General features: G+C 48.6%; 1 protein-coding gene across 1 annotated transcript in view; it reads right to left on the bottom strand.

Moving 5' to 3' along the window:
* Positions 1 to 25,707, bottom strand: part of SLC43A2 (solute carrier family 43 member 2) — a 28,740-nt gene extending 3,033 nt beyond the window's left edge. Inside the window, exons 1-12 of the mRNA XM_017832595.1 lie at positions 25,205 to 25,707; positions 17,894 to 18,083; positions 16,831 to 16,886; positions 16,025 to 16,101; positions 9,477 to 9,569; positions 8,660 to 8,793; positions 8,031 to 8,233; positions 7,174 to 7,317; positions 3,485 to 3,623; positions 2,911 to 3,043; positions 1,910 to 1,983; positions 69 to 192 (exon numbers count right to left, since the gene is read on the bottom strand). Of these exons, the coding sequence (XP_017688084.1) occupies positions 69 to 192; positions 1,910 to 1,983; positions 2,911 to 3,043; positions 3,485 to 3,623; positions 7,174 to 7,317; positions 8,031 to 8,233; positions 8,660 to 8,793; positions 9,477 to 9,569; positions 16,025 to 16,101; positions 16,831 to 16,886; positions 17,894 to 18,083; positions 25,205 to 25,364 (1,527 nt within the window). The 5' untranslated portion in view covers positions 25,365 to 25,707. The remainder of the gene's footprint in view (positions 1 to 68; positions 193 to 1,909; positions 1,984 to 2,910; positions 3,044 to 3,484; positions 3,624 to 7,173; positions 7,318 to 8,030; positions 8,234 to 8,659; positions 8,794 to 9,476; positions 9,570 to 16,024; positions 16,102 to 16,830; positions 16,887 to 17,893; positions 18,084 to 25,204) is intronic.
* Between the last annotated feature and the right edge of the window lie 1,190 nt (positions 25,708 to 26,897).

Raw genomic sequence — 26,897 nt, 5'->3', positions numbered from 1 at the left:
TTCCAAGAAATGAGCCAAAAACCATCTTAACCACCCAAGCTTTCACATGAAATTTAAGAAGAACTTGCCCAGAGGGGGTCTCCTTTCAAAGGTCCTGTCAGTGCCATGAAGAGAGGCTGCTGCAGAAGGGCGAAGAGGGCACTGATCAACGACTGCAACCCTGTCAAGCTGCCAAACTGAGTAGAGGGGTATCTGTCAACAAAGAGAACAACAGCATTATAATATGTCACCTTGACTGTTCACATAACCCAGATCAGATTACACTCCCAGTCAACTAACAGAGACTAATTTATAGAGACTAACTTGAGAGCATGGTCCCAAGACAGGCATAATGTGCAGGACTTCTCTCTCCTGGACTTAGGTATAACTACCTTTTTACAGGGTATTTGGCTATACCTGATGGTGGCCCTGGTGCCAAGGCTGGAGCCTTCCTCTCCAGACTGTTCTCATCCTAAGCTCTCAAACTTTAATATAAAATCCAGAACTTGTTTTGTTTTGCAGCTGTACTGTAGGCAGGTGGAAGTGCTTATACAACTACTGTTCCTATTGCACAGGGAGCAGAGTGTTGATATTTACAAGTTGAAAGCAGGGCCTCTTTATCCAGATGACACCATTTGTGGCTGAGCAATTGTTTTTATCTGGTTACAACAATTTGCTCCCTTTGGAAGTGAGTGAAACCTGCACAGCAGGTATGTGTTTTCCTTTTTAGAGGACAAGTCTGATCCTATGTCAAACTAAATAACACTGTTGACTGAATTGATGAATATCAGATAATACTAATGGAAAAACAAATTTCAGAAACCATCTTTCTCTTTCCATGACTGAGCAGTGTTTAAAAAGGGTCAGGTTAAACTAAGCTTGGAAGGAAAGAAAGAAGCGGGTCAAAACCTTCAAATATTGAAATAAGTAACATTCAAAGCAAAAATACCTCACTCCAGGAAGTTCCAGACAGTTGCAATGGCCAAACAGGATTAGTTTACAAGCAAGCTGATATGTACAGCAACATACATTTATTTACCTTGCCCAAGACAAAATCTTTCACTTCTAGCTGCCAGGAAACCAAAAGTTTATGCATTTTTGAAGCAGAGTCTTAGATGGGTTTTCTAGTCTGGATTCCCCAGACACTGGGACCAAAACCTTTGACAGAAGGAGTCTGTGGAGTTGTGGAGTCTCCATCCATAGAGATTCAAAACACAACCGGGTGCAATCCTGGGCAACCTGCTCTAGCTGACTTTGCTCAAGCATGAGAGATGAACTAGTCTCAAGAGGTCCCTTCCCACCTCAACGATTCTGTGATTCCGTGAAAGAGAACATCTCCTTTCTGTTCCTCTGTCCCAACAGCTCAGGACAGAGGGGCAGATCTGTTTTCAAAACCAAACACATTGCTTAACAAGGAAGAGAGTATTTAGACTCAGCTATCGATAGTTTTGATAAGGTGGAAACAGGACGGATGATCTGTCCTGGGAAAGGGAGGAGGCATCACTAATGCTATCTTGAGCAATGCTTTACCAGTGTAACTTCAGAGCAGAGCAGCAGCGATGTTTTCAGTTAGGTTAATGTTTTACCCAGGCACATGCACGTATCTGCTCGTTGTAAGACAAAAACAGCCTTGAGTTTTTACTATATAACCTTAGTGTCAATACCATAGTCTCACCTGAGGCCCACACAGAGCTGTGCCTGTCTCACTGCAGTAGCTATGCCAAAGGGACTGGCTGTTGCTAAACAAGGAAGGCACCAGCTGGGACTTCAGTCTAGTTACTGTCATGTCTAGTGGTGACTGTGGAAACAAGTTGCATCATTTTTCCCCTCTGACCACGAAGACTTCCTGATCTCCCTCTCACCTGGACAGCCTATCATCCCAAAACAGTTTATCTGGCCAGCCACATTTTATAGGTAACCAGAGACTTACACAGCAGCATAAAGGCCTCCCACAGCTGAGTGGATGAATCCTCTCACAATTGTGTGCAAAATGAAGGAAAGAATCTGAAAAGAGAAGCAGAAAAAAACATCACATTCGAGATACCACCCAGGCGTGCCAGACCCCAACACACAACCACTCCTAAAAGCTGTTCTTTCTAGTACAAAGGTGGGATTGGATAACCCAGAACCAAAACCCAAAATATCACCACAAGGGAAGAAATCTGTACTTTGTCTCAAGGCACTGCTTTTCCTTTCTTTGCAGAGGCCCCTGAGGTTAACCACACACAAGACCTCTCTCATTTGCAGATGGCACTGCTGCAAGGATGTGTCCCCAGCAACCTGTGACCAGGATCACAAGTGGTTTTTCATGGCGACCAATTTAGTTAATTTTCCACGAGTTATTGCGGACAACACGCGAGTAGGAGCAAATTACATCTGTTTGCCTATATCATCAAGGCACGCTTAAGTATAGCATAAAATCACTAAACTCCTCTGCCAAAAATAGGTGGTGCCACAAAATAAATATTTTAACAGGTTTACAATCCCACATGTACCATTGGGCACAGCATTTGACGCAGAAATAACCTGCTGTATATAACCCTGTGCTGTGCTTCTTGCAGCAAATTTTCCAACTGTCAGCAGCTTAAATCAAGCCCAGGTTAAACACACAGGCACTGCTGAAGAGGATCTTGGTAGGAAAGTATTTGTTGTTACACAGCTCAGCTGCAGAAGCTTCTAAGTGTGAATAAATTCTGGATCAAATCTGACATTTTAACTAGAGCTGCTTCTTTTGGTTCTCTCAAGGGTATGTAAACTGCATGGTACTATTTGTTTCAACTCCTGGGCTTCCCAAGCAGTACAGAAGTTTCCCAGCAGTGCCAGAAAGCCCTCCTGCCACTAGCACGTTCTCCTGGCACTGTCCTGCCCGTTTTTTTGCCCGGCCCCACTCTGCCAGCCCCTCCAGCACCCCCATCCATTCCACCCATTCACCTGCAACGGTAGGTTAGGAATAAGACAGGTGATTCCAAATCCAACCAGCAGGAAATTCGTGAATACAAAGGCATTGGTGGCATTGGTGATTTTCTGGATCTGACGATCACGCTTTTTCTTTTTCTTGTCACTTCTGGAAGGACAGCAAAACCTGTGTTACAAAAGCACTTTCAGCAGCAACTGGAACTCACAGCAAGATTCCTCCACATATCACATCAACTCTATCTAAACCAGCTTGGCTAGAGGTCTGCCTATGGAGGTGGCTGGGATCTCCATCAGTAGAAGCTGAGGAACATCTGGGTACTTATTTCAGTGCTGTTACTATTACTCTTAGGCTAGGAGGGAAGTCTGAGCCTCTCCTGCTACAATTTAAATTCGCTCTTCTTGACTGATCTTAGTAGACACGGAAGATAGTTTGCTCCTTTCCTCTGCAATTATCAAGTCTTCCTTCAGGCTTTCTTTTCTATACTGAAGAGCCAATATTCTTTTCAGTCTTTCATCACAAAACACATAATGCAGAGCAGGGGGGGGCCTGCTACGTGGCTGCATGTCCCGTGTGGCGCACACTACGCACTGCTCAGCGCTGCTCTCCTCATTCTCTTCTGAGCCATCATCACATTCTTTCATTCTCCAATCCATGATGCACCCAATCACAGGCGCTGTCAGCAAGCACAGTAGTTGCAATACCCCAAAAATGGAAGTGTAGAGAGCCACTGCAGGGAAAAAACAAAATTAAAAGTAATTATTAGTCCAAGCGATACCGTAGCAGCAATAGGGAAAAAAAAAAAGAACAAAAAAGTCCTGCTCTTCTCCATTGATCACCTCTCTGTTGAAGAACCCAGACCCCCTGGACTCACAGGCTGACAGGCAGAGCTCAAGGAGCTGGGACACCAAAGCCCCACTCCATCAGTTGGCCTCCCAGAGAGCTGACATACTGGGCACATTTCCTTCAGCCTTTCTGATCCTGCACTAGTATTCCCTGAGCAGCAGCAGCAGCTCAACAGCAGGTAGGGCTTCAAAAGTGGGACACAGCAACTTCTTAGTGCCAGGGAGATTTATTCTGGCTAGGACAGACAGGAAAAGTTCTCACAAGCTGTATGTGTTGCACAGCCAGACCTGCCTTAGTCATCTCCTCTCCTGCCTTGCTGGGAGCTGCAGTTACATCCCCTCCAGCTGGGAAGCTCCAGCAAGGACAATCAGGCTGGGAAGGTGAGGACTAACCCATTTTGTGCTGAATGGACAAGTATGGAGGGAGGAGGAGGGGATATTAGCAGCAAAAAAACCACAGCATTTGAGAGCAATCATGAAAAACTCAAACTGATGAAATTTCCCACACGCTAAAGACAAGAGAAGTGTCTCCATTGTTTGCCAAGGGAAAGCTGATGCCAGCAGACTTAGAAGAACTGTCCCCTCCTGTTACTGAGCAGTTCCCCCACCCTGCAATGCTTTTTCCACTTCCTCTCAGCAGCCCATGTGATGATTTAGGCATTGCACAGAAGGGCTGGTGAGTCATGGTGTGCCACAGCTCTGAAATAAGGATGTAGTTCTGAAACTGCCCCTCTCAGCACAGAGCACAAGTAACAGCACTGTAAGCAAAACAACTAAACTAAATTTTAGTTTGTCCCTCCCAAAGCATTTCTAGGTCTGGCCAAAGCAGTACAGCCAGGATTTACATCCAAATCAACTTAGTAATGGAGACAAGTTTCCAACAAGCCTTTCTTTCCTATCCAGTTGTAGCAAACCTCAGCAGGGCACCTGATGATACTTTCCTGGCTCTGGTTGCTGGCAAAGGAATCAAGAGGAATTTCCAACTCCAGTCTCCAAACTAACCCCTGTTACTCCCACAAAGGCAAACCCTGAAGTGACCCCACATCCCCTCTCATTATAGCAACTGCTGCAGCCAAGACAAACGGGTGGCATCACCCTCTGTGAACACTCCAGGAGCTGGTTTACTGTTGTCTGGTTATTTTTTAACAGAAGGTAAGAAGCAAGCCACTCTGTCATGTTTTGCCTCTTCTTGCTCCTCTGAACACTTAATCTTGGGCTCCAAACAGCAAGTGCAAAGGCCAATTTGAATTAGGGAATTAAATTTATGGGGTCAGCAAGAGAAGAGAATGAAAGACAGTAGCTACTACAAAACAGGGCCTCCTCAACTTATCGATCATCTTAAAAGAACATTCTTTCCTGAGGAGAAAAAGCCAGAACTATACCTATCAAATACCACCACAAGTAGACATGGCAGAAGTGGAAGGCTGGATAGAGCTTCTATCCCGGCAAAGGGAGCACACAAGGGTACAATCCTTAACATCTAATGTTCTACACATCTTGTCCTCAAAACTATCCTAAGCAATCCCCTCATACAGCTGAGTTTTTCCAGCCCTGATTCTAACCAAGGTCTCCCAGTATCACCACACTTGAAACCGAGGTGACAATTTATGAAAAGCGCAGCCAGATTTCAAGACACAACAGGTCTACTCTCTCCTGCCTTCCCACAACACAATTACGCAGTCATTTACAGAGCTACTGAACCCTCAGCTTCTTCCTCACCTTCTGAGGGTTTTCAGAAGCTAAGCAGCCACAGGCTGACTGCTCTCTCCACTTATAGGTGTCATGACAGGTCTAAGTCACCATAATCTGCACAGGAAGAACTTTCACAGTTTTTCAGAACTGTGCCTCGCTGCAACTTAAAAGGCATTGCTACCTATCTGCATGATTTCCCCCACATCCTTCTCTCCTGTTCTGCTCCCAGGAATGCTGAAGTTTTCTTTGACTTGCAGGATTTGACTCAACTCCCTCCTTCCCTTGCTCAGTGCTCCCGAGGGCAGCTGCAGGTGGAGGGAGCTCTCTCAGCAAATCACGCTCAAGTAAATAAATGTGAGAAGGACCAGGGAGATCATCCCATCCTCTCCTGATCCACACAGATTACATTTCTAGGGAGCTGCACGCGCCTTGGAAGTGCTCTTGCAGCCTGACACTGCTGTGAGTAGACAATACCACTGTTTTGCTGATGCCATGGAAACACCAAGACAGCGACTGCACTGCATTGAGCCCGGGCTAATTCAGGGGGAGGAGGGGGGAAAAAAAAAAAAGGGAAGAAATCTTAAAGGTGGCACAGAAAAAATGCAATATACTCAAGGGGCACAACCCCTGTTCTAGCACAGAGTTTGATCTAAACAGAATTGGCAGCTTATACAGTTAGTATTAATTCTAAAATTCCAAGGAGGGGAGGAGAGGAAAAAAAAAATGAAAGAGAAATAACTGGAGCAAGCCAGGGTAAAAATAAATAAATAAAAATAATTAAAAAAACCCCCAGTGTCAGAGTTACAAGGTAAGCAGAAAACTAAGCACCTTTGGGAAAGGTAGGCAGTGTGAAGTTTGTCCTGTTTACTGTTTAATGTCTAAATTGGCTCCCGAGCCAGGAGATAAAGAGCTGAATGCTGCAGGCTGTCAGAGGCTCAAGAAACAAAGCAATTCAGGGAATGCCAGGGCACTTGGAGTTTCCTGAGTTTCCTTCCCTCCCCCAAAGCTCACTCCTGTTTTCAGAGGAGTGCCTCTTGATTTATCAGCTCCATGCAATCCAGATTTAACAAGTTCAAACTGGATCTTACTACAAAGGACAAAAACAACTTTAGGAAAAAAAAAAAAAAAGTCTTAAGTCTTGTTTTGCAACCCTGGGTCTTTTGAACAACAGTAAACTAATGTACTCTTTCCTGTTTGCTCCATGTGCTGCATCAGAACTATAAATACAGACGAGTCCAGTGCAGGGAGCACCCCGAGCCTCCCCAGCACACACCAAGCTGCACAAAACAGCTCTGACTTCACTTCTCCCACCCCCAGCTGCTGGGCTGAGCCACCGAGTCCAACCATTAGTCATGAGAGTCAGCTGCTCTGCACTCTGTGCTTGCTTAGGGTAAGGAGAGCAAATACCTGATGAAATTGGTTTTCCAGTGAAAATAAAAATTATCACAGTCCACCCTGAGAGGCTGCTTTCAACAACCTACCCGGGGAAATAACATGGAGCAGTATTTGACAGACACAGGGCTAAAATTAGGTTGACATTCAAGTGTCTGCCTCGCTGCCCCTCTGTCCTGGGCTGGTTCCAGCCCTCGGCTGGACCCTCCCAGCAGCTGCCAGTGCACTCGGACACCACACACGGTGTATCTGCTGAGTAATCAGGTTCACTGGCCTCTTGTAAGCACCAAGCCTGGGCAGCAACCAGTTCCAAGGAAGCAGATAAAGAAAGGTCTTCAGAGATCCCCCTACCTTGACTTGGGTCTCCAGACAGAAACTCGAGGATGGTGTTCATGGCTCCCATGTAGAAGATGAGCCGCAGCTGAGTGACACACATGGTGATAAGGCTGAGCAACAAGATGGGGCTGAAGACACTCTTCATGAAGGAGGGAGAAGCTGCAGAAGGAATAACAGAGTCTGAAGAAAGCAATATACCTCGGTAAACATTTACCATTTCAGAAGAGGCTTCCACCTCTGGCCTAGCAAGTCCTCAATAGTCATTCCAACACTGTGTGCCAGTGGCAGCTCCAAGAAGTTCACAGTTAACTACCTGGCACCTTACAAACTTCCATAATGAAGAGCTGTGGATGCTTGGAGTCTGAGTACCAGTAACTGGGGCAAGGGAGCAGGAAAGAAGACTTGGCTGATTCGGTGGATTGGAACAAAAGGAAACTTCAAACCATTTGCTTTCACCATCAAGGCCAGGTTGGACAGGACTTTGAGCAACCTGAGCTAGTAGGAGATGCTCCTGCCCAGGGCAGGGGGATGGAATTAAATGATCTTTAAGGTTCCCTGAAAGTCATACCATTCTATGATGGCAACAGTCCACCTAAGAGACAGCAGTGACCAACTGCCCTGTCCTCCTGCAGCCACACCCATTGCCATGGTGGTGTCCCCACCACTGGCTACTCCATATGTTGTCTTTAGGCAGGGATACCAGGACAGGATTCCTTATATAACTGAACTCGTGTTTCCATCACGGTGGCTGGCACATGGCCCTGGCAACACCTGGATCACGTATCACTCTTACAAACAGGTCTGGAGCAGAGCAGAGAGGCCAATGGGCTTGTGCCAGCACAAGCATCCCTGGGGCACTCAGGGAACCACACCTGCACTGTCAGGCTGGCACTTCACTTCCAGGTCCACCGTAGACAGGCAGAGCTTGTTGTTCTCTTGCAAGGCTGCCGGCTCCTTGGGGCCCTTCATGGAGCTCCCCACGCTGAGACGGCGCCCCACAGTCGTCACTTGCTTGTAAAACTGCTTCCCAGTGATCTTGTGGTCAAATCCCAGCCAGCTGAACTTTATTTTCACCCTGTTGGGTAGCAAAGGGCATGAGAGCTGCAACACAGGGTGAGGAACCTGAGGCGGCAAAGTTGCAAGAGTCAGAAAGGCTGTTTGTGGATTTAAGGCACTAGTTTCCATCTACAAACCCACACATGCTTTGGATCCAGAGCACATAGAGATACTTTCCCCAGGCCAATTTGGCACAGGTCAATGTAGGAATGCTTATGACTATGGACAGATTATTTTTCCATAATTCCTACGCTTTGGAAAGTTCCACTTTCCACCAATAAAGACATAATGGTAATGGCAGACATAAATCCTCAGCCTAAGAGGTGGCAGCAATAAACAACATGCAAGGGAGTTCCCTGTCCTCTCCTCCAAGTTCTTTGTGCCAGCACTTTCTAGAGATTTAAGAACAGGATTAGCCCTCAAGGCCAGGATAGAGGGAACTTACGAATAGTCCATGTCTTCTGGTCCTGGGAAAGGCTCCAGGGGCCAGTTGAAGAAACAGTTGAGGAAAACAAGTCCTGCACAGCTTGCCCAGACAAGCAGAATAAGGATGAAGGAGACCCCAAAGTCGTATATAACCTGGAAATCACAAGGGAACATGTTTTTGGCTATAAGAGTAGAAAGATCCTCCAATATTTTTTTAATGAGGTCTTAGAGGAACTGGTGGGAAAGAACATACTACATTTAAAATGGGTTAAACTCAGGTGGTAACAAAAAAAAAAAAAAACAGTTTTGTGACAAGAACCTTCTTCTTGGAAAGCCATCAGGAACTTCCCTGCACACCTGAGATTGGTTTACCTTTATATATTCCCCTTATGCTAACCCTGCAATCAAACATCTCTGGTTCAGAACCAGTAGTGATCTATCCAGGCAGCTCAGGTGACTGTCTCTTGTCCCCTCAGTGCCATTTGCTAGCAATAAATTATCTTCAAAGCCAACCATTGGTGACAATCACAGAGGTTAAGTGTACATATGTGGATTAAAAAAAAATACATATACATGGCTTGGAGATTGAAAAATTTAAGATCTTTTTGAAAAAATTTGTTACTTCAACTTAGCACTTTTTAAATTTTCCTATTTGCTGCATTCTCGAGGCAGTCACTTGGGAAGCCTTTAATACAGACAGGAACTGAATCTTGCAAATGCACATCTCTAAAAAAGTGCTTTAGCAAACAGTCCCTCTTTCTTGCCACATTATTGCTAAATGGTGCAAGACGCCAGCACACCACCCCCAGTCACGAGTCTTGATCCCATGGCCTCACCTTGATTCCTGGAAAAGTCACAGCAGAGGAAGCATAGGAGCCAATCATCAGAGCAATGAACGTGGAACGAAGGTCACCAAACATGTTGGGCAGCTGGGGAAAGAAAAAATCGGTTGAAACAGGCTGGTGCCAAGGGAACGAGGCTTTCTTGGGACAATATCGGCATTTAGGATTGAGGCTCCTGGATACCAGAATGTGAAGCAGCCAGTTTTACTCAGGAATGACTTAGCTCTTTAGGATATTACTCTGCAGGTTGCACTGGTGTCTCCAGCGACAGGGAATGTCTATAATCCAAGATTTATGTGCTCAGTGACACTGCTTCTTTCCAGACTGACGGCATAGTTTGCATTGGTCACCTTTAGCACAGGAACGTGTGCTCCAGCTCTTGCACTTTCTTTAAGAGCTCCTTACCCAAAGTCTGCAGCCACCACCTCTTTTCCTCTCCAAAAAAACGGTGCCCAAGTTCTCTGTGCATCACCCTCTTTTTAAGTCAAAAGTTGTTAGACACAGCCCCTGATTGCCACAGTCTAACACACCCTGCAACACCCCAGGTTTGTTTATGCACCTGGGGTCAGCATCCAAATCTTTCCAGCAGACCAGAAAGTTCCTGTTATAACAAGAAGGAACAGAGACAAACACAAATGGTGCTGCTGTTTGCATTTCCATTTCTACCTATCTCCATGGCTCCTTCTGTGAGAGCAGACTCTCTCTACCTAAAGCTGATAATTTCTGCATCATTTGGATGGCTCAGATGCCCAAGCACCCTATATTGGAGCTAGGTGCAGGAAAGCAATCACAAACACTAGATATCCAAAGATTTATTGCTCAGCACAGCTACACAGCTGCTGAACTCTGTAGCAAGCAACAGCATCTCATGTTGCCATTCCTGCCACCCACCCCACTTCACTGCCTGGGCTCCCATCAGGTGTGTTGGCATTGCTGGGAGCAGACCAGGCTGGTTCTGCAAGGATCTGTTGGGAAAGCAGACAGATTCTTGGTAGGGACAGCTAGAAGCAGCTCACAGCAGCCACTTCTGCCACCTCAACAAGAAAAATCACTCCCAGGCTGGTTCACCAGCCCCTGCTTCCACTCAGGACCCAAAAGCAAAGTGAAAAAGGCAGAAAGAGCTGGGAGACCTTCCCACCTCTTTTTAAAGGAGGAACTCCCTGTTTTCCTAAACAACCAGCCATGAGAAAGTTTCCATCACTCACCAATGATGCCCTGGAAACTGAAAATTACAGGGAGAAGCTTTGAAGTTGTTGGGCTACAGAGAACTCGGCTGATACCTCCTGAATCTGGTCAACAGGCAGAGATTCTGCTGCAGGCAGGCAGATTTCCCTCCCACCTCCTTTTTTTGGGTCACTTACTCCCCAGATTCACTTGAGCATCATTACCCATCAGCCTCAGAGGACCTCAAAGCAGGGCACTGCAGATGCCTTCTAGGACTGAAAGCACAACCAGCATTTTATCTGTGTAAAGAGGCCACTGCACAGAACAATTCAGAGAACATGAGACCGAGCCTGAGCAAGCAAATGCTGCCATCACATTCCCCTTCCACTGCTGAAAAACAAATCCATCTTTCCCAGGAGCAGCATATAAGGCAAGCAAATCTGGCTTGTGTCACGGCAGGAGCGGCGTGTTTACAACGCAAGTATTCCTGTGCAGGCACACTCCAGGATCCATCTGGCTGTTTATCATCCCTGTGTCCCACTGCAGAGCTTCCTATGCAGTGCAGCCTCCAGGTCCTCAGATAACCCCGGCCAGGGAGCAGCAGGAATGCTGTGCCGGTGAACCCCGGGCAGAAAACGCTGCACTGCTCTGCAGAGGATCCCCACACCCATCCCAGATCCCCGCATGCGGGAGAGCTGCCAACAGGCCGCTCTCGGGAGCTGCAGGCAGGAAACGGCAGAGGATCCAAAGGTCTGTTACCAGGCTCGAAAAAATCTCTCCTTGGAAGCAGTGGCCTAAATACACACCCCAGAGAACAGCATCTGCAGAGGATACGGCGTCTGCAGGCTGCACAAAGGCTGGTCGCTGTCACCGGGCTGGGCGTTCGCTTCACCTCGAACACCCCACACCTAAAATGATCTCCAGAAATGACAACAAGCAGCTGCTCCTGCTGGGGAGCTCGGGGCAGGGCAAGGGCTCCACAAACACAGCTGCTTCTTGGCTCGGGGTGGTTCTCCCCAGAGACCCAAAACACCACAAAAAGCCCTTTTCATACAGCAGACAAGCAATTCCCAGGTGGATCCTCCTGCTCTGAGGGCTACTGGAGACACAGAACAGGCAACTATGCCTGGGAAAACCCAAGTCTGCTTCTGCCTTGACGGGGACAGAAGTCCTAGAAAGGCTAAAGATTTCCTAAAATCCAATTTGGCACCAAGCAAGCATCTAGACTTAAAAAAAAAAAAAAAAAAAAAAAAAAAAAAAACAGAAGAGATTTAAGGTCTTATCCAACCCTATCAAAACAGAAACTGCAAACACTGAGCACTTGGAAGGAAAGGAAATATGAGACTACCTGGAGGGGCAGAGAGGAGGTGAAGGGAAAAAGTAGTCCATACCCAGACAGAAAACCTCTCAGACTGTGAATGCCAGCACTGGCAGGGCCTGGGCAGGTCTCAGCTGAAGACCAGCTACTAAAATAACACACAGTATTTACCAAGTCATTTTTCATGCTGTCTTTATAGTAGCAAGCATTGGAAAAAATGAACCACGGGGAAGAAAAAAAAACCCTACAAAAAACACAAGCCACAGAGAGCAAGTGGGTTCTTTGTTTTTCTGCCACCAAAAAGATCTGATCCTCATTCTGTCTTATCTCTGCAGAGTGACTCCTCCACTAAGTTCTGCCCATTCTGGTATGACAGCTCCAATTCTGCAAGACCTATGTCGACAGAAACTCTTCAGCCTCCTGTTTAAAGGTCAATAACACTCAATGTACTATTAACTTCATGTCCTGTCAGAAAGACACTAACTGAATGTTTCCATATGTAACTCTTCCTGGAATCCTTTATTGCAGGTGTGTAATCCTACACTGATAATTTCCTCTTGCAGATTATTTTCTCATCTGCCCTATAGTGAGTTTGAGATCACCTTTTATAATTTTCTCAGCTTTTTCCTGGAGATAATCCATATACAGAAGATACCACAGTAGTACTACCAAACCCAGTTTCCCTTCTCTTGCAATGACTGTTTGAAAAACAGTGGAAGAAGTCAAGGGATTGAGAACCTGACTACTGGAGAATGGTATTTTTGTTCAATTAAACTTTGTTTTCCCTGTCGGGGGTGTATTTGGAAGTTATACAGACACTAAAAATATGTTCTCCAGGAAAGCTTCAAACTGCCTGCTTTGCTCAAAGCATATGGAAATTCTTGTTCCCATTCTCCAACAAACAAAAGCTCAGAGAGCCCTAAGTTTTCCTAATATTTCCAAGCAGATTCCCTATACAGAGATGTTCCCCCCGCCTTGATTATAGGGGGTTGTTTGTAGCAGAAAATAAAGAGCAAAGCAGCTGTAATTCTTTGAAAGGAAAACAGGACAGAGAACAATCTATAAAAGGCTCTTTGTGGTAATTTATCACACATGTTTATTTCTTTGCATGAAATAGCTGCGGAGCAGGACCAGCGCCAGATCCCTGTGTTGCTGTCAGAGCCACCAACACAGATCTGTTTCCATTTCCAATCTTCACTTATATTGGCTAAGACCAAGTCACGAGGCAGAAATCTCCCCTCTGCATTTTAACAACAGGCACAGTCTGACCTTGTTCCCAGAAGTGGGAACTGCACCGTTTGCTCGCTCCCCCTCCTCCCCAAGCCACAGACAAGGCACCCAGAAACAGCAGCTTGTTTTGGCTCCACAGCCTGCCATGTGCTTTCATGATACCCTGGGGACTTGTCACTGAAAAAGGCTTTAAACTCAAGAGGCAAAGCTTTGTGCAGTACCGTCCCAGGCTCTAATCCTCAGAGATCCCATTTATCTCTTGCAGAGGCACTGAGGATCCCAGTCTCCTGCCCTGCCACCAGATCACGCCATGCAGGCGGCCCAGGAGGTTCCAACCCCTGATGAAGCTCCCCGGGTGAGCACCCCAACCCCACACACTGCAGGGGCTCCCTTGTGGACACCCAGCCATGAAGCAGCGACCGTAACCCACTCGGGGTGGCAGAAGACCAGCTCATGCACCACTGGGACTGACCCATTTCCTGGAGCACTTCAGGCCACTGGCAGCTGGCAGGGGAAGGGAGTCACCTTGCTGTGACTCGTGCACGCACGTGTGTGCTCGGCAGCCAGGGCCTGTGTCAGCCAGAACGAGCTCCCCTGGCACCAGGAGCTGCTCAGGGCTCACCACCCTGGCAATGAACGTCCTTACAAAGGTCTCTGAGCCTCCCCCTTTCAGTGCTTACTCCAACCTCTCCTGGGCACAACGCAGGGCACAGTGTGTACGAGCCACGTCACCTGCAGCCTGCAAGCCGTGGAGCTGTCATCCCTATGGAATCATGGCATATGCTGAGTTAGAAGGGACACCCCAACAATCCCACCCTGTGCCTGAGAGCGTTGTCCAAATGCTCTTTGAGCTCTGTCAAGTTGGGTGCTGTGACCACTGGGAGCCTGTTCAGTGCCCAACCACCCTCTGGGTGCTTGATACCCAACCTAAACCTCCCAACTCAGCTTCATGCCATTCTCACTTGTCACACTCCCTGTCTCTGTGGGCCACAGCTGGAAGGAGCCCACAGGGTATCACCGTGTCACCACAGAAGGTGGCTCTTGGCACACCAACTGCGAGCTCCCCAGCTTGCAGGCAGAACCACAAAGTGATCTGCCAACAACCAAACTACAGCTGCTTCCAACAGTCACCAGCACAGCTATGCTGTGATGCAGGTGAAGAAGTGCTTCCCTCCCACTTTAGATTATTTTTAACCACGTTCACACGCCTCAGGTACCAAAATGCCTCTGTGCAGCTGTGCAGGGAGGCACGAGCAGCTACATCTGACTCTGGGTTGGAGAAGGCAGGCCTGAAGCCACCTCAGCTCTTTATAAAACACACTGATGTCTGGAGGGGGTGGGCTCCACCTGAGGCCTCCCTGTGTGATCTCACAGCATCACTACTTGCTTCAGACCTCCTCAAGGCTTGGATCTCTTCTGGGCAGATCTGACCTTTTTCCTGCAGTTCCTCAGCACTGTGGAACTGGCTCACTAATGAGGGCACTAATAAGTGCCTTTGCTCACTTCTTCTGGTGCTAAAAGTACACACAGTACAGCACATCCAATATATTTCCTCCTTATCCTTGCCCTCACTCCTATCATCACCAGTGGTTCTAAAATAATCTGTGACCCCTTCCTAATCACCCAGAGAGACAATAACCAACGCTGGCAGCAGCAGGGTGGGAATCCTCCCCTCTCCCACAGCAGTACTGATGTGCTCCTCTCTTCCTTGCTTTTATTTGAAGCGTGGCAGGATGACATTTGCCCCACAGTTCCTTGGGACCACAGCCAAGGCTCCCAGTGAAGAACACCCCATACAAAGGAGAGAGCAACATCTGCACAGAGTTTTGAAAGCTTTGAATACACGAAGGCAACAGCAGCAGCAAAATCACAGTACACGGAGTGCTCTCGAAACCCAGCCTCTGCCAAATTTAGGTCTCAGGAGTTCAGCCAGTGTCTAAGCCTTGTTCAGCCAGTGCCTAAGCCCTATTAAATTAGTGGTAACTTTAATAGGAAGTTTTACTTCAACAGCAAGTTCAAGGTAGCGCAGTCCACATCTGAAAGTTTTTGACCACAGCTCAAAAAACATCAGCGCTTCCCAGACTTGTTTTCTGGGCGACTTTCCATGCAGCCCTGTTTCAGCCATGCTGACAACAATCAGGGTAATGAGGCAGAAAATAAAGCAGTTATTTGGAGAATGATACTGCTTCTGCCTCCAGGCAAAAAGAACCCCAAAATGTAGAGATCCAGCTGACAGTTGTTGACCAAAGCTTTCCATACAATCCATAAACTAAACATATCCAAGAAGGCTGCACAGATGGAGCTGGACACATTCAACAGTGCAGCATTTCTAAGGAAACCTGCAAAGGACTCTCACCCTTCTGAAAGCAAAAGCTTTTTGTGCTCAAGAACAACCATTCTCCCGAGGCGAGATGCAAACTGCACTTGCAGAAAGCTGGTCATACCCAGCTGCAAAGGGTTTGTGCCCTGCTGATTCTTCCTGCAGTATGTCAATGCTAAATCCAGTGCAAACACATGTCCAGCCTCTGCCAAGTAGCTGAGCACTGCATGTACAGGCATATGACAATGTGGGTCTCAGACAAAAACACTTCCTTTTTACTCCCCAACCTTCACCTGAGATACAAGGGGCAGGTGAAAAAACAGGACTGGGGAAAACAAGCCTTGGAATAACAACCTAGTTCTCAGTCCCAAGGGTGACTGACCCTTTGTACCAAACACAAACACTGTGCTATTCAAGCCACGGGCAGAAGATCCACTTTGCTCTTTCCTCCCAGCCCAGCTCACAGCCACAGTAAGGGACAGAACAGTCAGGTAATAACTCTTCACTTACCGTGAGCGATGTGAAGGTCATGCACATCCCACCAAAGCCATTCAGAGCCAGTGCAATGAATATCAGCACAGACAGAGCTGCAACAATAAAAAACCTGCCCTTAGCTTTCACTAGGGTGGGGAGGGAAAGGAGAAAAGAGCCCTGAGGGCTTTGGCCCTGACACACAAAACCGTCAGTGGATCAACACCCTCAGGACATGTCACGCTGTTCTTGACCCAGCACCCATCTCCCCAGCCACACAGACCAGGAGGGACAGGGCTTTCCTCCAAAACTGAGTTCAGGATGGGATCATCTTTCCCCAGAATGGAAGGGTTTCTTTTCTCTGAGGAAAAGACTTGCTGATTCAGCTTGTCTGATGGGTCTTAAAAGGAAGATTTACTTGAAAGAGCTGGATTCAAAGTGTCATGCCGCTATCTGGTCTTGAGGAGCAAGCTCCATCTATCCCTGGCAAGAAAACAATTTACACATTGTGTGCTATTACCTATTTCCCAACCCTGAAAAAGCCATGAACTTGTTTGCAATTACTCCTTTACAGGACCTGTCCCTGCCCGACCACAAAGCTAAGAGACCTGGGTATCTCAGACATTTGGCCCTTGACTGTGCTCTCCACTTTAATGTTGTGAAACATCAGCCCTCCCCAGAGCCACTTGGCTCCCTCAGGCTGGCAGAGGCTTGGCTCGTGTCCTCAGCAAGACCCTAGTGCAGCACTGGGGGTGTGACAGCCCGAACACACTCGTCTGCTTCCCCAAAAACCCCAAGCCACAGCCCCAGAGTCCTCCCGGCTCAGCAGAGAGACACTGACTTACAGTCTGGGTTACTGGCACCGTACGCGATCAGCACACAGGACACAGCAAAGCAGGCACTGAAAGGGAACCAGACCCATGAGTTTCTCACAGACAGCCTTAAATGCAGTAAAATTCATCTGCCTCCTTCTCCTCAGCGCCTCGTTAAGCAAGTGCAGTGTAATTTCTGTGAGAGGGAGGGAAGCTGGCAATCTGGGAAGAAAAATCCAGGGAAATACCCAAACGTTACAGACAAACAAATATTACAGGCGAGCCTTGCACAAGGGCTGAGGCAGGAACCTTTCCTCCCAGTAATGACGCAGCTCTGCCTGGACTCAAATTCCCCACAGAGCTTTGCCAGCCCTCACCCCGAGGTGACCAAAGACAGCAGCAGCCTTTGTCTTGAGCCCCAGCTGTGGTCACAGCACTCACAGCTCCTCTCTGGTAGGGTCTGAGTCAGAGACTTGCCCTGTTTTTCCCACTCTGCCTACAGACCAGTTTGGGTTCTGATCAAGTTCACTGCATTAAAATCGTGACAATTAAAACAGTGCTGGGGTCCACTGAGCCCAACAAGTCACTAATCCCTACATGCCACGATGGAAGCAGCTAAGACCTTGTTATTTAAGGCATAAAGCAACATACACCACATGGAAGAGAAGGGCCCTAGAAAAGGCAACAGGATGTGTTTATTCCCAAGTTAACTCCCCAGCCTGCAAACAATGATGTAACATCTTGGTTTTGTGCCTCTCAGGACACAGCTCCCAGCTCAAGGAGAAAGCTCCCCTCCATGACTCACAAATGACTCTCCCTCCAGGCTCCATCTGGACGGGGATCACAGAGCAACACTGGAGAGCAGAAGTGTGGACATGGAGTTCCAGGCCCTTCCCTTTATGGAGCAATTCACTGTGCTGGCTGAAAACATCCCAGCCCTGTGCACGGCCACCAGCTACCAGCAGATCCCATCCCTCACACTCTTCCCAATGCTGCAGGGACACCACAACAGGCACAGCACCCAAACAGCACCCATCTGGCCCAGACAAAGTGGGAATTCACCCCTCAGCCCACCCGGGGAGCCCAGGGCACCCACCTGCCAAGCAGCCGCAGCTTGCGAGGGCCGTACTTGTCCATGACAATTCCCAAGGGCAGCGTGATGGCACTGAGCAGGAAGGACCCGATGGTGAAGGCCAAGTTCAGCATTTCATCCTGGGCGTTGCAGGAAGGCCACTTGTGCTCTGAAGCTGTGCTGTTCTCGTGTTCAGAGCTGTTGTTGGTGTCCTCTACACGGGGTGAGAGAGGAATGTGCATTAGGATGGGGTTTGCAGCGTTTCAGGAAGGAGGGAAGAGAAAGGCTCCGCACACGGGGTGGCACAACACGCTGGGCATACAGCCTCCACATTCCATTTTTTATTATAATCAGTGAGAAGTGGAGAAGGAGAGCAGCAGAAGGACAAGGGAAACCTGAGCAGGAAAAGGATGCACAGGCACCCAGGGGATAGGCATCCCATGCAGCAGCAGGGTAAAAACCTAACAATGGAGATTCATTAATTTATTGAAACAACTATACAGCAAGGGCCTGACAATTACAGGGGACTAAACCCAGCAGAACCTGAAGGGACTAACACAAAAATAGGTTCCTCCTAATTTACAGCTGTCATGTTCTCATCACAGATTTTTCCCTAACAAAACTAGTGACAGCTACAGTCAAATCAGTTATTTTGGTTCCAGACACTGGGCTGACAAGGCCTGGCACTGAGCAACAGCCTGCTCAAATGAATAGCTTCCTACCCTCACTGCAGGCATCAGGATGAGGAATGGCTTTGCAGTAGCCACCCTGCTTTGGCTGCCCTGGCTCTGAAAAATCCTTCCTGGATTTAACTACCCTGCTCCCAGGAGGGCTGGCAGCTCACCTGCCTTCCCCATTTGTTAAAGGATTGATGCATCTTTAACTCTTGCCCCATAATTAGCATTTTCTATTCTTTCAAAGTGGGTTTAGGTCGTACAGATCAATAATAACTCCAGCCTTCTGTTCTTGCCCTTACATGAGGAACTCTGCATGCAAACTCCCACGCTGAACAGAGCCCACGTTGTGTAACCGAGACAGAAACAGGATAGTTTAAAAAAAAAAAAAATGAAAGGAAAGAAGTTCCCTTTTACTGCCTCATGTCAACTCTTCTCCTGTTACATGCCTACCCCAAGGTTGCATACAACTCCTTAAGTGAGTACATGTGCCTTTAGACTCTCATCAACCCACAGCTCCAGTGCACTCCACCTCTCCTTCTCCCAACACTTATCTGACTCTTAAGTAACCTTTGCTGGTATGACAAAGCACTTGCTCTCTTGCTGCTGCAAGCCAGTGATATAAAATACTCTCCTCCATATTTAATAACTCATCTGACAAAGTTCAATATTAAAGGAGGAATAGGGAGAGAAGTCACCTACATAACCATCAGCATGCAGTGAGACTAGAGATTCCCAGTGAGCCCAGGTTAGTTAGTTAATTAGCAGGAATCCCTCACGTACAAGTGATTTCAGATTCACTGCTTGGTGTGGCTCGTAGAGGAGATTCCCTTGGCTGCTCTTGCCCTCCCTCCATCTCTAGAGATCACACAGCCCCATCTTGCAACTCCTCCTCTTCTACCCAAGCCTCAGCACCACTACAGTTACTGGCTGCACCCTGCCTCTCCCAGCTGCCCAAAACCACCCTCCCAGCTTTGTGTCCACTGTAAACAAACCTCACTCCACCTTCCAGCCATCGGGTATCAGCAGGAATTCAGCTGATATCCAAGGCTTTTGAGCTGCCTGCAAACCTTCCTCTGTCCCCTCCCAGCACTCCAGGGAAGGCAGAGGCATTTCTCTCCATGTACATTGTTCCCACCAACATCTTTGCTAAGATGGTCTCAAACTGCCTTCAGGCAGCAATGACTGTTCCTTCCCATTGCCATGTGCTCCTGGTTGATAATTTAATCTGTCCCTTCTCTTGCCCTGCTACTCGTGGATAGTCTGAGTAAGCAACAAATATCCCCAAAACACCACATGTCCCACCAGCAGCATCACTTTGGCAGGGAGGGCAGCACTGCAGCCTGAGGTTCCCAAGTCACATCCTTAGAAGTCTGTCCTGGACAGACTTGGGAGTCTCTCTGCAGTTTTCACGCTACATCTCAATCTTTTTCAACCATCTTTCCCTCACAGTCTCCTCTTGGTGTGGCCCAGGATCTTAAATACTGACTTGAGACAGCAGCTATGTAAGGCAGGCACAGGCTCACAGCTTCACCCACAGCATCAAGGCTTTTTGGGCTCTCCACAAAGATAAATTCATAGGAAACAGATGTGGGTGAGAGGTTAAACTTGGGAAAACAAGGGGAGAGGGAGAATTGAGAAAGTAGTAGCAGTTTCTCTGTGTCAGCACTGTACAGAGATAGCTCAGCTGTGGAGTGGAAGAAGGGTGGAGGGCCATGAACAGTGCAGTGACCTTTTAACTCCTGGCTGCGTGTGTTAAAGCATCTGTAACCCTCCACAGAAAAAGATCTCAAAACAGAAATATTCAGTATTTAAAGCTGGAGTATATGAATTCCTGAAAGTGTATTGCTGTGTACAGCAGTGACATGATCCCAAGGAGTTCCCACACACACCTGCAGATCCTCCGATGACACTCATGGTGGGCACCAACACCAGGAGGTGAAGAGGGCACAGCTCAGAAACTTGGCCCTCTCCAAAGACTTGCTGCAGCCAGGAAAGCTTGGAATAGGGCACAAAACTTCAGTCCCTGCCTGTACCAACCACCTTGTTTACGGCTGCTCAGTGCCAGCTCCAAGGAGGGGCCAGGCAACAGTGCTATGTGGAAATACAAATTGTTTGTGAAAATAGAAGCAGCCTCTGAGCAACAAGAGAAGATCCACTGAGGCGTAATGGAAATGATTCAAGCAGCCCTTGGCACCCTGACATGCTCTGATCCTTTGAGCCACCTCCATAAATAGAACATTTTGGAGGGGCTGCAGGTGTTTGCAGCACACACAAGGTCCAGCCAGGAGCTGTCTCTTCCAGCAGCACAGATTCAGGTGCCAGCAGGTCATCAGCACAGGAGAGTGAGTGGCAGCACAGGACATGCAGGAGGAGTTTAATGGGCAGAGAACCTGCCTAACTACTCACCTACCTAAGGCACCTGGTTACAGCAAACAGCAGTTCCCTTCAATCACAGATCCTGTTCCAGATCAGTGCACACCACACTCCTGGGGAAAGTCTCCTACGTGCCTGGCTCCCTCTGCAGCAGTGCTTTGGGGAAGGGCTGGCTCTGTGCCCACAGTGGTGCCCTCCCCAAATTCTCTTGCCAAGTCCACCTGCCAGGTCTGACAGGCAGGAGAGACACCCGGGCAAGGAGCAGCAGAGAGGCTGAGCACGCTCACCGCTGTCTCACTGACAAGCCAGAAGAAGCTGCGAGTCTTCACCAGCAATTACAAGAACATGCTGCCTATTTTTACAGCACTCCCCATACAAGCAGCAGGATTTCTACTGCCCAATTAGTAGTTCAAGTTACTATTTAAGGAATGACAGCTTAGGTGAGAACAAGGCTGCCTCGGTAATCATTTATGTCAAGATCATCACTGAGATTTGTTCAGGCTGGAACATTTAAAGTCACCCTTTCTCCCAAATTAGGTGCTGTAGGTTCCATGAGAGGGTCAATCATTAACTACTCTTTACTGACCTCTTCAAATCTCAGGCACACACACCACATTACCAGAGGAACAAGTCTGGCTTTTTCTCTTGCCATCTCGGATGGCAGAGAGGAGGTTTCCTTTCATCTTGTTTCATGGATCAGACTGTGCCAAGCAGGCAAGACACCCCCAGCCACCCTGGCAATAGCTCTGTGGAACCAAGCTTGCACACCCTCACTTTCCTCCTCTTTTTTTATATTTAAAAAAAAGAGAGAAAAAAAAAGGAGGGAAAAAGAGAGAAATCGGGGCCAAAGAACTGGGAGTACTGGTTAAAAAAAAAATATCACCATGAAAGACATGTGCAAACAACTGATCTGCAGTCTGCCCACATAAGAACATGTTTTGTCTTTTCAGGATGGTGTCATACTTCTGGGAACTGGGAGGAGATGTTCTTGCTTTCTACTGCAAATGCAATTTATTCGGGTTTCCCTGTCCCTCCACTTGCACTTCCAGGACCCCCTCTCTGGGCACCCAGCTGAAAACCCCACAGAGCCAAGGCACAACCTCCAGTCAAACTCCCTTCCTTCCCCAGCTGTGGTTTCCTCTTTGCAGCACCTTCCCCTGCAGCTCTGCGCTCCCCCGGCAGCTGCTGATCGGCACAGTGTGTTTCCTGTACAAATTGAACATTTACCACGTTTTCTCTCTTCCTGTTTACAGGGTCACCTGTGCAGCCTTTCCACAAAGCGTTGCTGTATCTTCTCAGCTTGGAAGGGACCTTCAGACTGCAAATTCCCCATCACAGGTTCCAAATAAGAGGAAAGAACTGCAAGGCAGCACCTTCCCCCTATGCCTGTGTTAAAGCTCGTTAACTTGCCGTAAGTGAATTAGCTTATCATCCCTTTGGTATTCTGCAGCCCTGTCTTAGAGGAAAGCCCTCTGTGCCCCTTATCTCTGCTCTTTGTGAGCAGATTATCAAGTTCAGGACTTTTTTTTTTTTTTCAAACATGTTTCAGACCCAAGCCTTGAGCTTCCCAATCCCAGAAACATCACAGCAATGCAAGACCCTGAACTGATCAAATTCCCCAAGAGCTGATAAAGCCCAAATCCCGATAAAGACTGTGGAGTCAGCACTTGCACAGAATAAAAGATGCTGCATCAGTTGGTTAAAGGCCAAGTAGTAGTGTAGTAAAATTAAAATGGGAACAAAGTGCTACTACCAGACTCCTTGTCAGCGAATTTCAAACATACCTCTCAGGAGGTGGCCAAACTGGTACAACCCCCCACTCAAACCCTGTTGCACAACTGCTTTGCAAATATTTGTTATTTTGGATTTTTTTCCTAGGTGTCCACCTCCACTCTCAGGCAATTGAGTTGAGAGTCCATTGGACCCCACATTTGTACAGTGGCTGAGTAAAATCCAACACCAGAAGGTAAGGGCAAGCAGGGAAAGTGGGTGATTCAATATGAAGACAAGGAGCCCTTCATGAACTGCAGCCACTTTCTGGGCAGCTGCTGTTACCTTCAGAGAAGAGCCTGCAGAAAGGACAAGGTCTAGTTTTCCCTTTCATTGGACAGCATCACAAAGTGCAAGAGCTTTTGCTGACAAACCAAAAGCCCTGCCAAGAACCTTTGGCTCATTAGAAAAAGTCTATTTTTTTTTTTGCAATACTTACATGCACACAGCAGCATTAGGAACAACAAGTGCCCAAAGGCTACTAGTTATAATTTGTTTGCACCAGCCTTCCAGCCAAGCACCCACTCTGGCTGCAGGATTCAATAGGTTGCCCTGAAAAAAGGCAACCACTGGGGCATCCTAATCCCAGCAAAGGTCAAACTCAGCTTGAGGCTGGTCATTGAGAGCTTGCTCTCCCCACACTTGGAGCCGGGACCCCACCAAATCGTTACAATGAGGACAAAAACAGAGAAAGGAAAGTGAGTAAGCATGGGTGAATGTGCTGCTCATCACAAGTTCAGCAGTGATGGCCAGATATTTGAGGACAAAGAGAACAATTTGACCACATAAATTTCTTTTCAAGGATTAGGTTCTTTTGCCTCAGGGCAAAGGTTGGACACTGGGAGGAAGCAATTACCCCCAGGGCAGAAATTTCACAGCAGCCCAAACATTTGCATCTTCCCTATGGTCTGTGGGCTTTCCCACGGGGAGAGCCAGAAAAGCCACAGATTAGCAAATAGGGGTGAGAAGCCGAGGTGATGAACTGAAAGCCATCAAAGAGCAGGAGGTGAGCCCCAAGTGAAGCTCTTGTCAGCAGAGCACATCTCAGGAAGCAGACAGGCAAATGCCTGCTCTCAGAGACAGTCAGCATTTGCTTATCAGCTCTCATGTGCTTTATCTCGGTGGCAGAGTCTCCACCTGATGGGTTTAACGTGATCTCTTACATAGGCCTATGACAAAGTCTCCACGATTTGGAGAGCACAGCTCTGAACAGAAGCCCTACTCAGCCTCCAGCTGCTGAGGACTCTCCTCACAGTCTGCAATGCTACTGGAGACCTGAGTGACACACTTGGAAGCACCTCACTGTGAGCTGAGCACAGGATGGAGATCAAGCAGCCAAGCTATGGCTGGTAGAAGACTCAAACACGTGTTTACCAGGTGCACCAGACCAGGCTCTACAGGACTTAGGCAGCCACCCTCAGGCACACAAAGCAGGAGAGATAACAAGCAGCTGATGAATGAGCAAAACCCAAAGAACCATCACAGCCATTCACAGTCACCTTTTGCTTGGACTTCCTTTCCCACACTTGAGGTTTCCCCCACTATTCTCAGCCATCACCCACTGTGGGTCCATGTACTTATTTCCAACTCTCTTTCTTCCCCTACTGCTTCCTCCTCCAGCCCCAAAGGGGCTGATCCAGTCTAATCCACCACCACACATCTCTGGATGGAACCCAAACACCTCCTGCCTCTCTTCACTCTGCTCTTCCCTTCTCTGAACACATGCAAAACTTCAGTCAGTACAGCAGCTTCCAAATCCACACCACACTTTTACCTTCAAGCTCCTTTTAACCTCACTGTCCACCCTACCACACTGTGGGATTCCCCAGACCACAGTTCTCCCCGTGCCCAGGCTGGGGATATATATCTACCTCCAGGTTGTTTTTCCCAGGGTTATCCTTCCCACACCATGATTGCCTCTTCCCTTCCAGGTTGTGTCTGCAACATGGACAGATACTTCCTCTGCCTGGGGCAGAGAGTGAATCTCAAGAGACAACAGCCTGGTTTGAGCACATCCTGGGTGCTTGAAGAGGAACAGAACATCAGCAGCATTTACTTCTGCAAATTATTCTTAACAGCAGCACTGGACTCCTCTAATCTTATCGCCACTCACACTACTTTCCTCCCTACCACTAAGAACAAAGTGCCTACATAGTTCCTCCTATAAACTCGGGACACCCTGCCCACCAATCATCATCCTCCAGAATCCATCCAGCCTTTCCCTGCAGAGGAAGAACTCACGGTCAAGTGGAAAAGGCCATCCAGAAAAGCTTTACTTAATCATTAAAGCTTCTTTTTCCAATCACTCTGCAGAGCAACAGCAACTACAGGCACATTGCACCACCACAAGAATGCCACTGGTTTTGGAAAAGAGCACACATCCCTTCCTTCTATCCCAGCACTGACACTGAGCTCAGCCCTGCTGCAGCCGGTTCCACACCATCCTAAACCAGGGAAATCACACCAGCAAAGCTCAGCAGCAACTTATTCACACGAGCCCCCAGAGCATCCTTACCTTGCCCATAGCACAGGTAGGAATAAAACCCTTCTGCCTTCAGCATGATGAGGAGGGACCCCCAGCCCAGCAGGACAGCAGAGAAGAGCAGGTTCTCGACGATGGCCGTGGACGCCATCCACCAGCGCCGGCGGTGGGCCGTGGCAAGTGTGGGGGCCATGGCTGCTTGGGGAGGTAGCCTTCTTCAGTCTCAACCTGCAGGGACCAGAACAACCTTCAGTGAGTCCACAGACACAGCACGTGCTGCTCAAAAAGTGTTAAAATTGAGTACGGTTTGACAGGAAACCTCTCTAGAAGCACGCGAGCAAACCTGCCCGCCGAGTGTCAGGCACTCGGGTGTAAAACTAGTTTTTGCAGGTACCAGCTTGCCAAGTGACCTGGAGGGATGGGGGAGCACAGGTGCCCTTGGAACAGCCCCTCCAGTGGACACTCCACATGACACAGGAGCACTCAAGGACTCTGTTCCACTTCCTGAGCAACAGGTATGAAAATGCAGCAAAGAGCAACTGCCCCGAGCCCACCCTCCATCACCTGTACTGGGCAGGCAGCTCATTGATAAGGCAGTGAGGAAACACATGCCAAAGTGGGGGGGTTTCAGCCAGCACCCCAATCTCCCTGCTGCCAGCAGGCAGAGGCTGGGACACAGCCCCACATCCCTAATGGTGGCTTTAAACTATCCCACAGCTCTGCTCTGCCCCACATAGGGCACAGATCTGCTCTGGAATGTGAGTGAGGGTCCTAAACATGCAATTTATACCACCCATGGCTCATCAAGGAGTGCCTTTTGCTACCTGCCAGACCATCCAGCTGGGACACAGATCACTGGCATCTCCAGGTTGCCCCACAGATGCTGTGGCCAGATTAACTGTCTCCACTTGTCCCAGTCCCTGGGTCCCATGGGAGCGAGCAGCAGATTTGGGAGCAGACCTGGCTGGCCAAGGGGCAGCTCTGGGGAGCCCTGAGGTGGGGGGCAACCCTTGGGTCACAAGGCAGGTGACCATTTTAGAGAAGCTGAGGCTTTTCCCAGCCTGAGCACATCTCAATCCGGCACAATGGGGAAACCAGCTGGCCACACACCTGGCCAGGACAGCTTCCCAGGGTTTTCTTTCCATAGGGCACAGGCCCCAGCCCGAGGTGCTTTGGTGGGATGGGGGTCTGACCCAGCTCCCTGCAGTGGTGCCCCTTCCAGCTACGGAAACTGGTTCAAAGATCACTGCCCTAAAAGCCAGTCTGCAGCCCTGCCCCCCCATACCCAACCACCCACGGCACAGGCCCCAGCGCAGCCCACGACGCGTTTCCTTCATCACCTCTCCTCCTCTTCCTCATCGCTGCACCCGCAGCCTCCTCCCCAGTCCCAGTACCCTTCTCCAGCCCAGAGCCCCTCTCTGCGACAAGAGGTGCATCCCCGCTCTCCCCCTACCAGCCGCCCCCAAAGCACACCCCATTTTCCCCAGCACACCCCACTCATGCTCTGCACCACCCCCGTGCCCCAGCTCCCCCGAACAGCCCCGCTGCATCCCGCTCCCCATGCAGACCCCCCCCCCACCACCACCCGGCTCTCCCCATCCATCCCCTCTCCCTCCGCTGCCTGCCATGAATCCCCCTATGCACCCGCGTACCCCTATACACCCTATTACCCCCCAGTCCCCCTCTCCTTCCCCGCAGCCTCCCCCCCCAAAGCACCCACCGACCC

Source organism: Lepidothrix coronata, unplaced genomic scaffold (genome assembly GCF_001604755.1).
Source record: "Lepidothrix coronata isolate B3197 unplaced genomic scaffold, Lepidothrix_coronata-1.0 Scaffold203, whole genome shotgun sequence".
Classification (NCBI taxonomy): Eukaryota; Metazoa; Chordata; class Aves; order Passeriformes; family Pipridae; genus Lepidothrix; species Lepidothrix coronata.
This window is presented reverse-complemented; position numbering and strand designations above follow the sequence as displayed.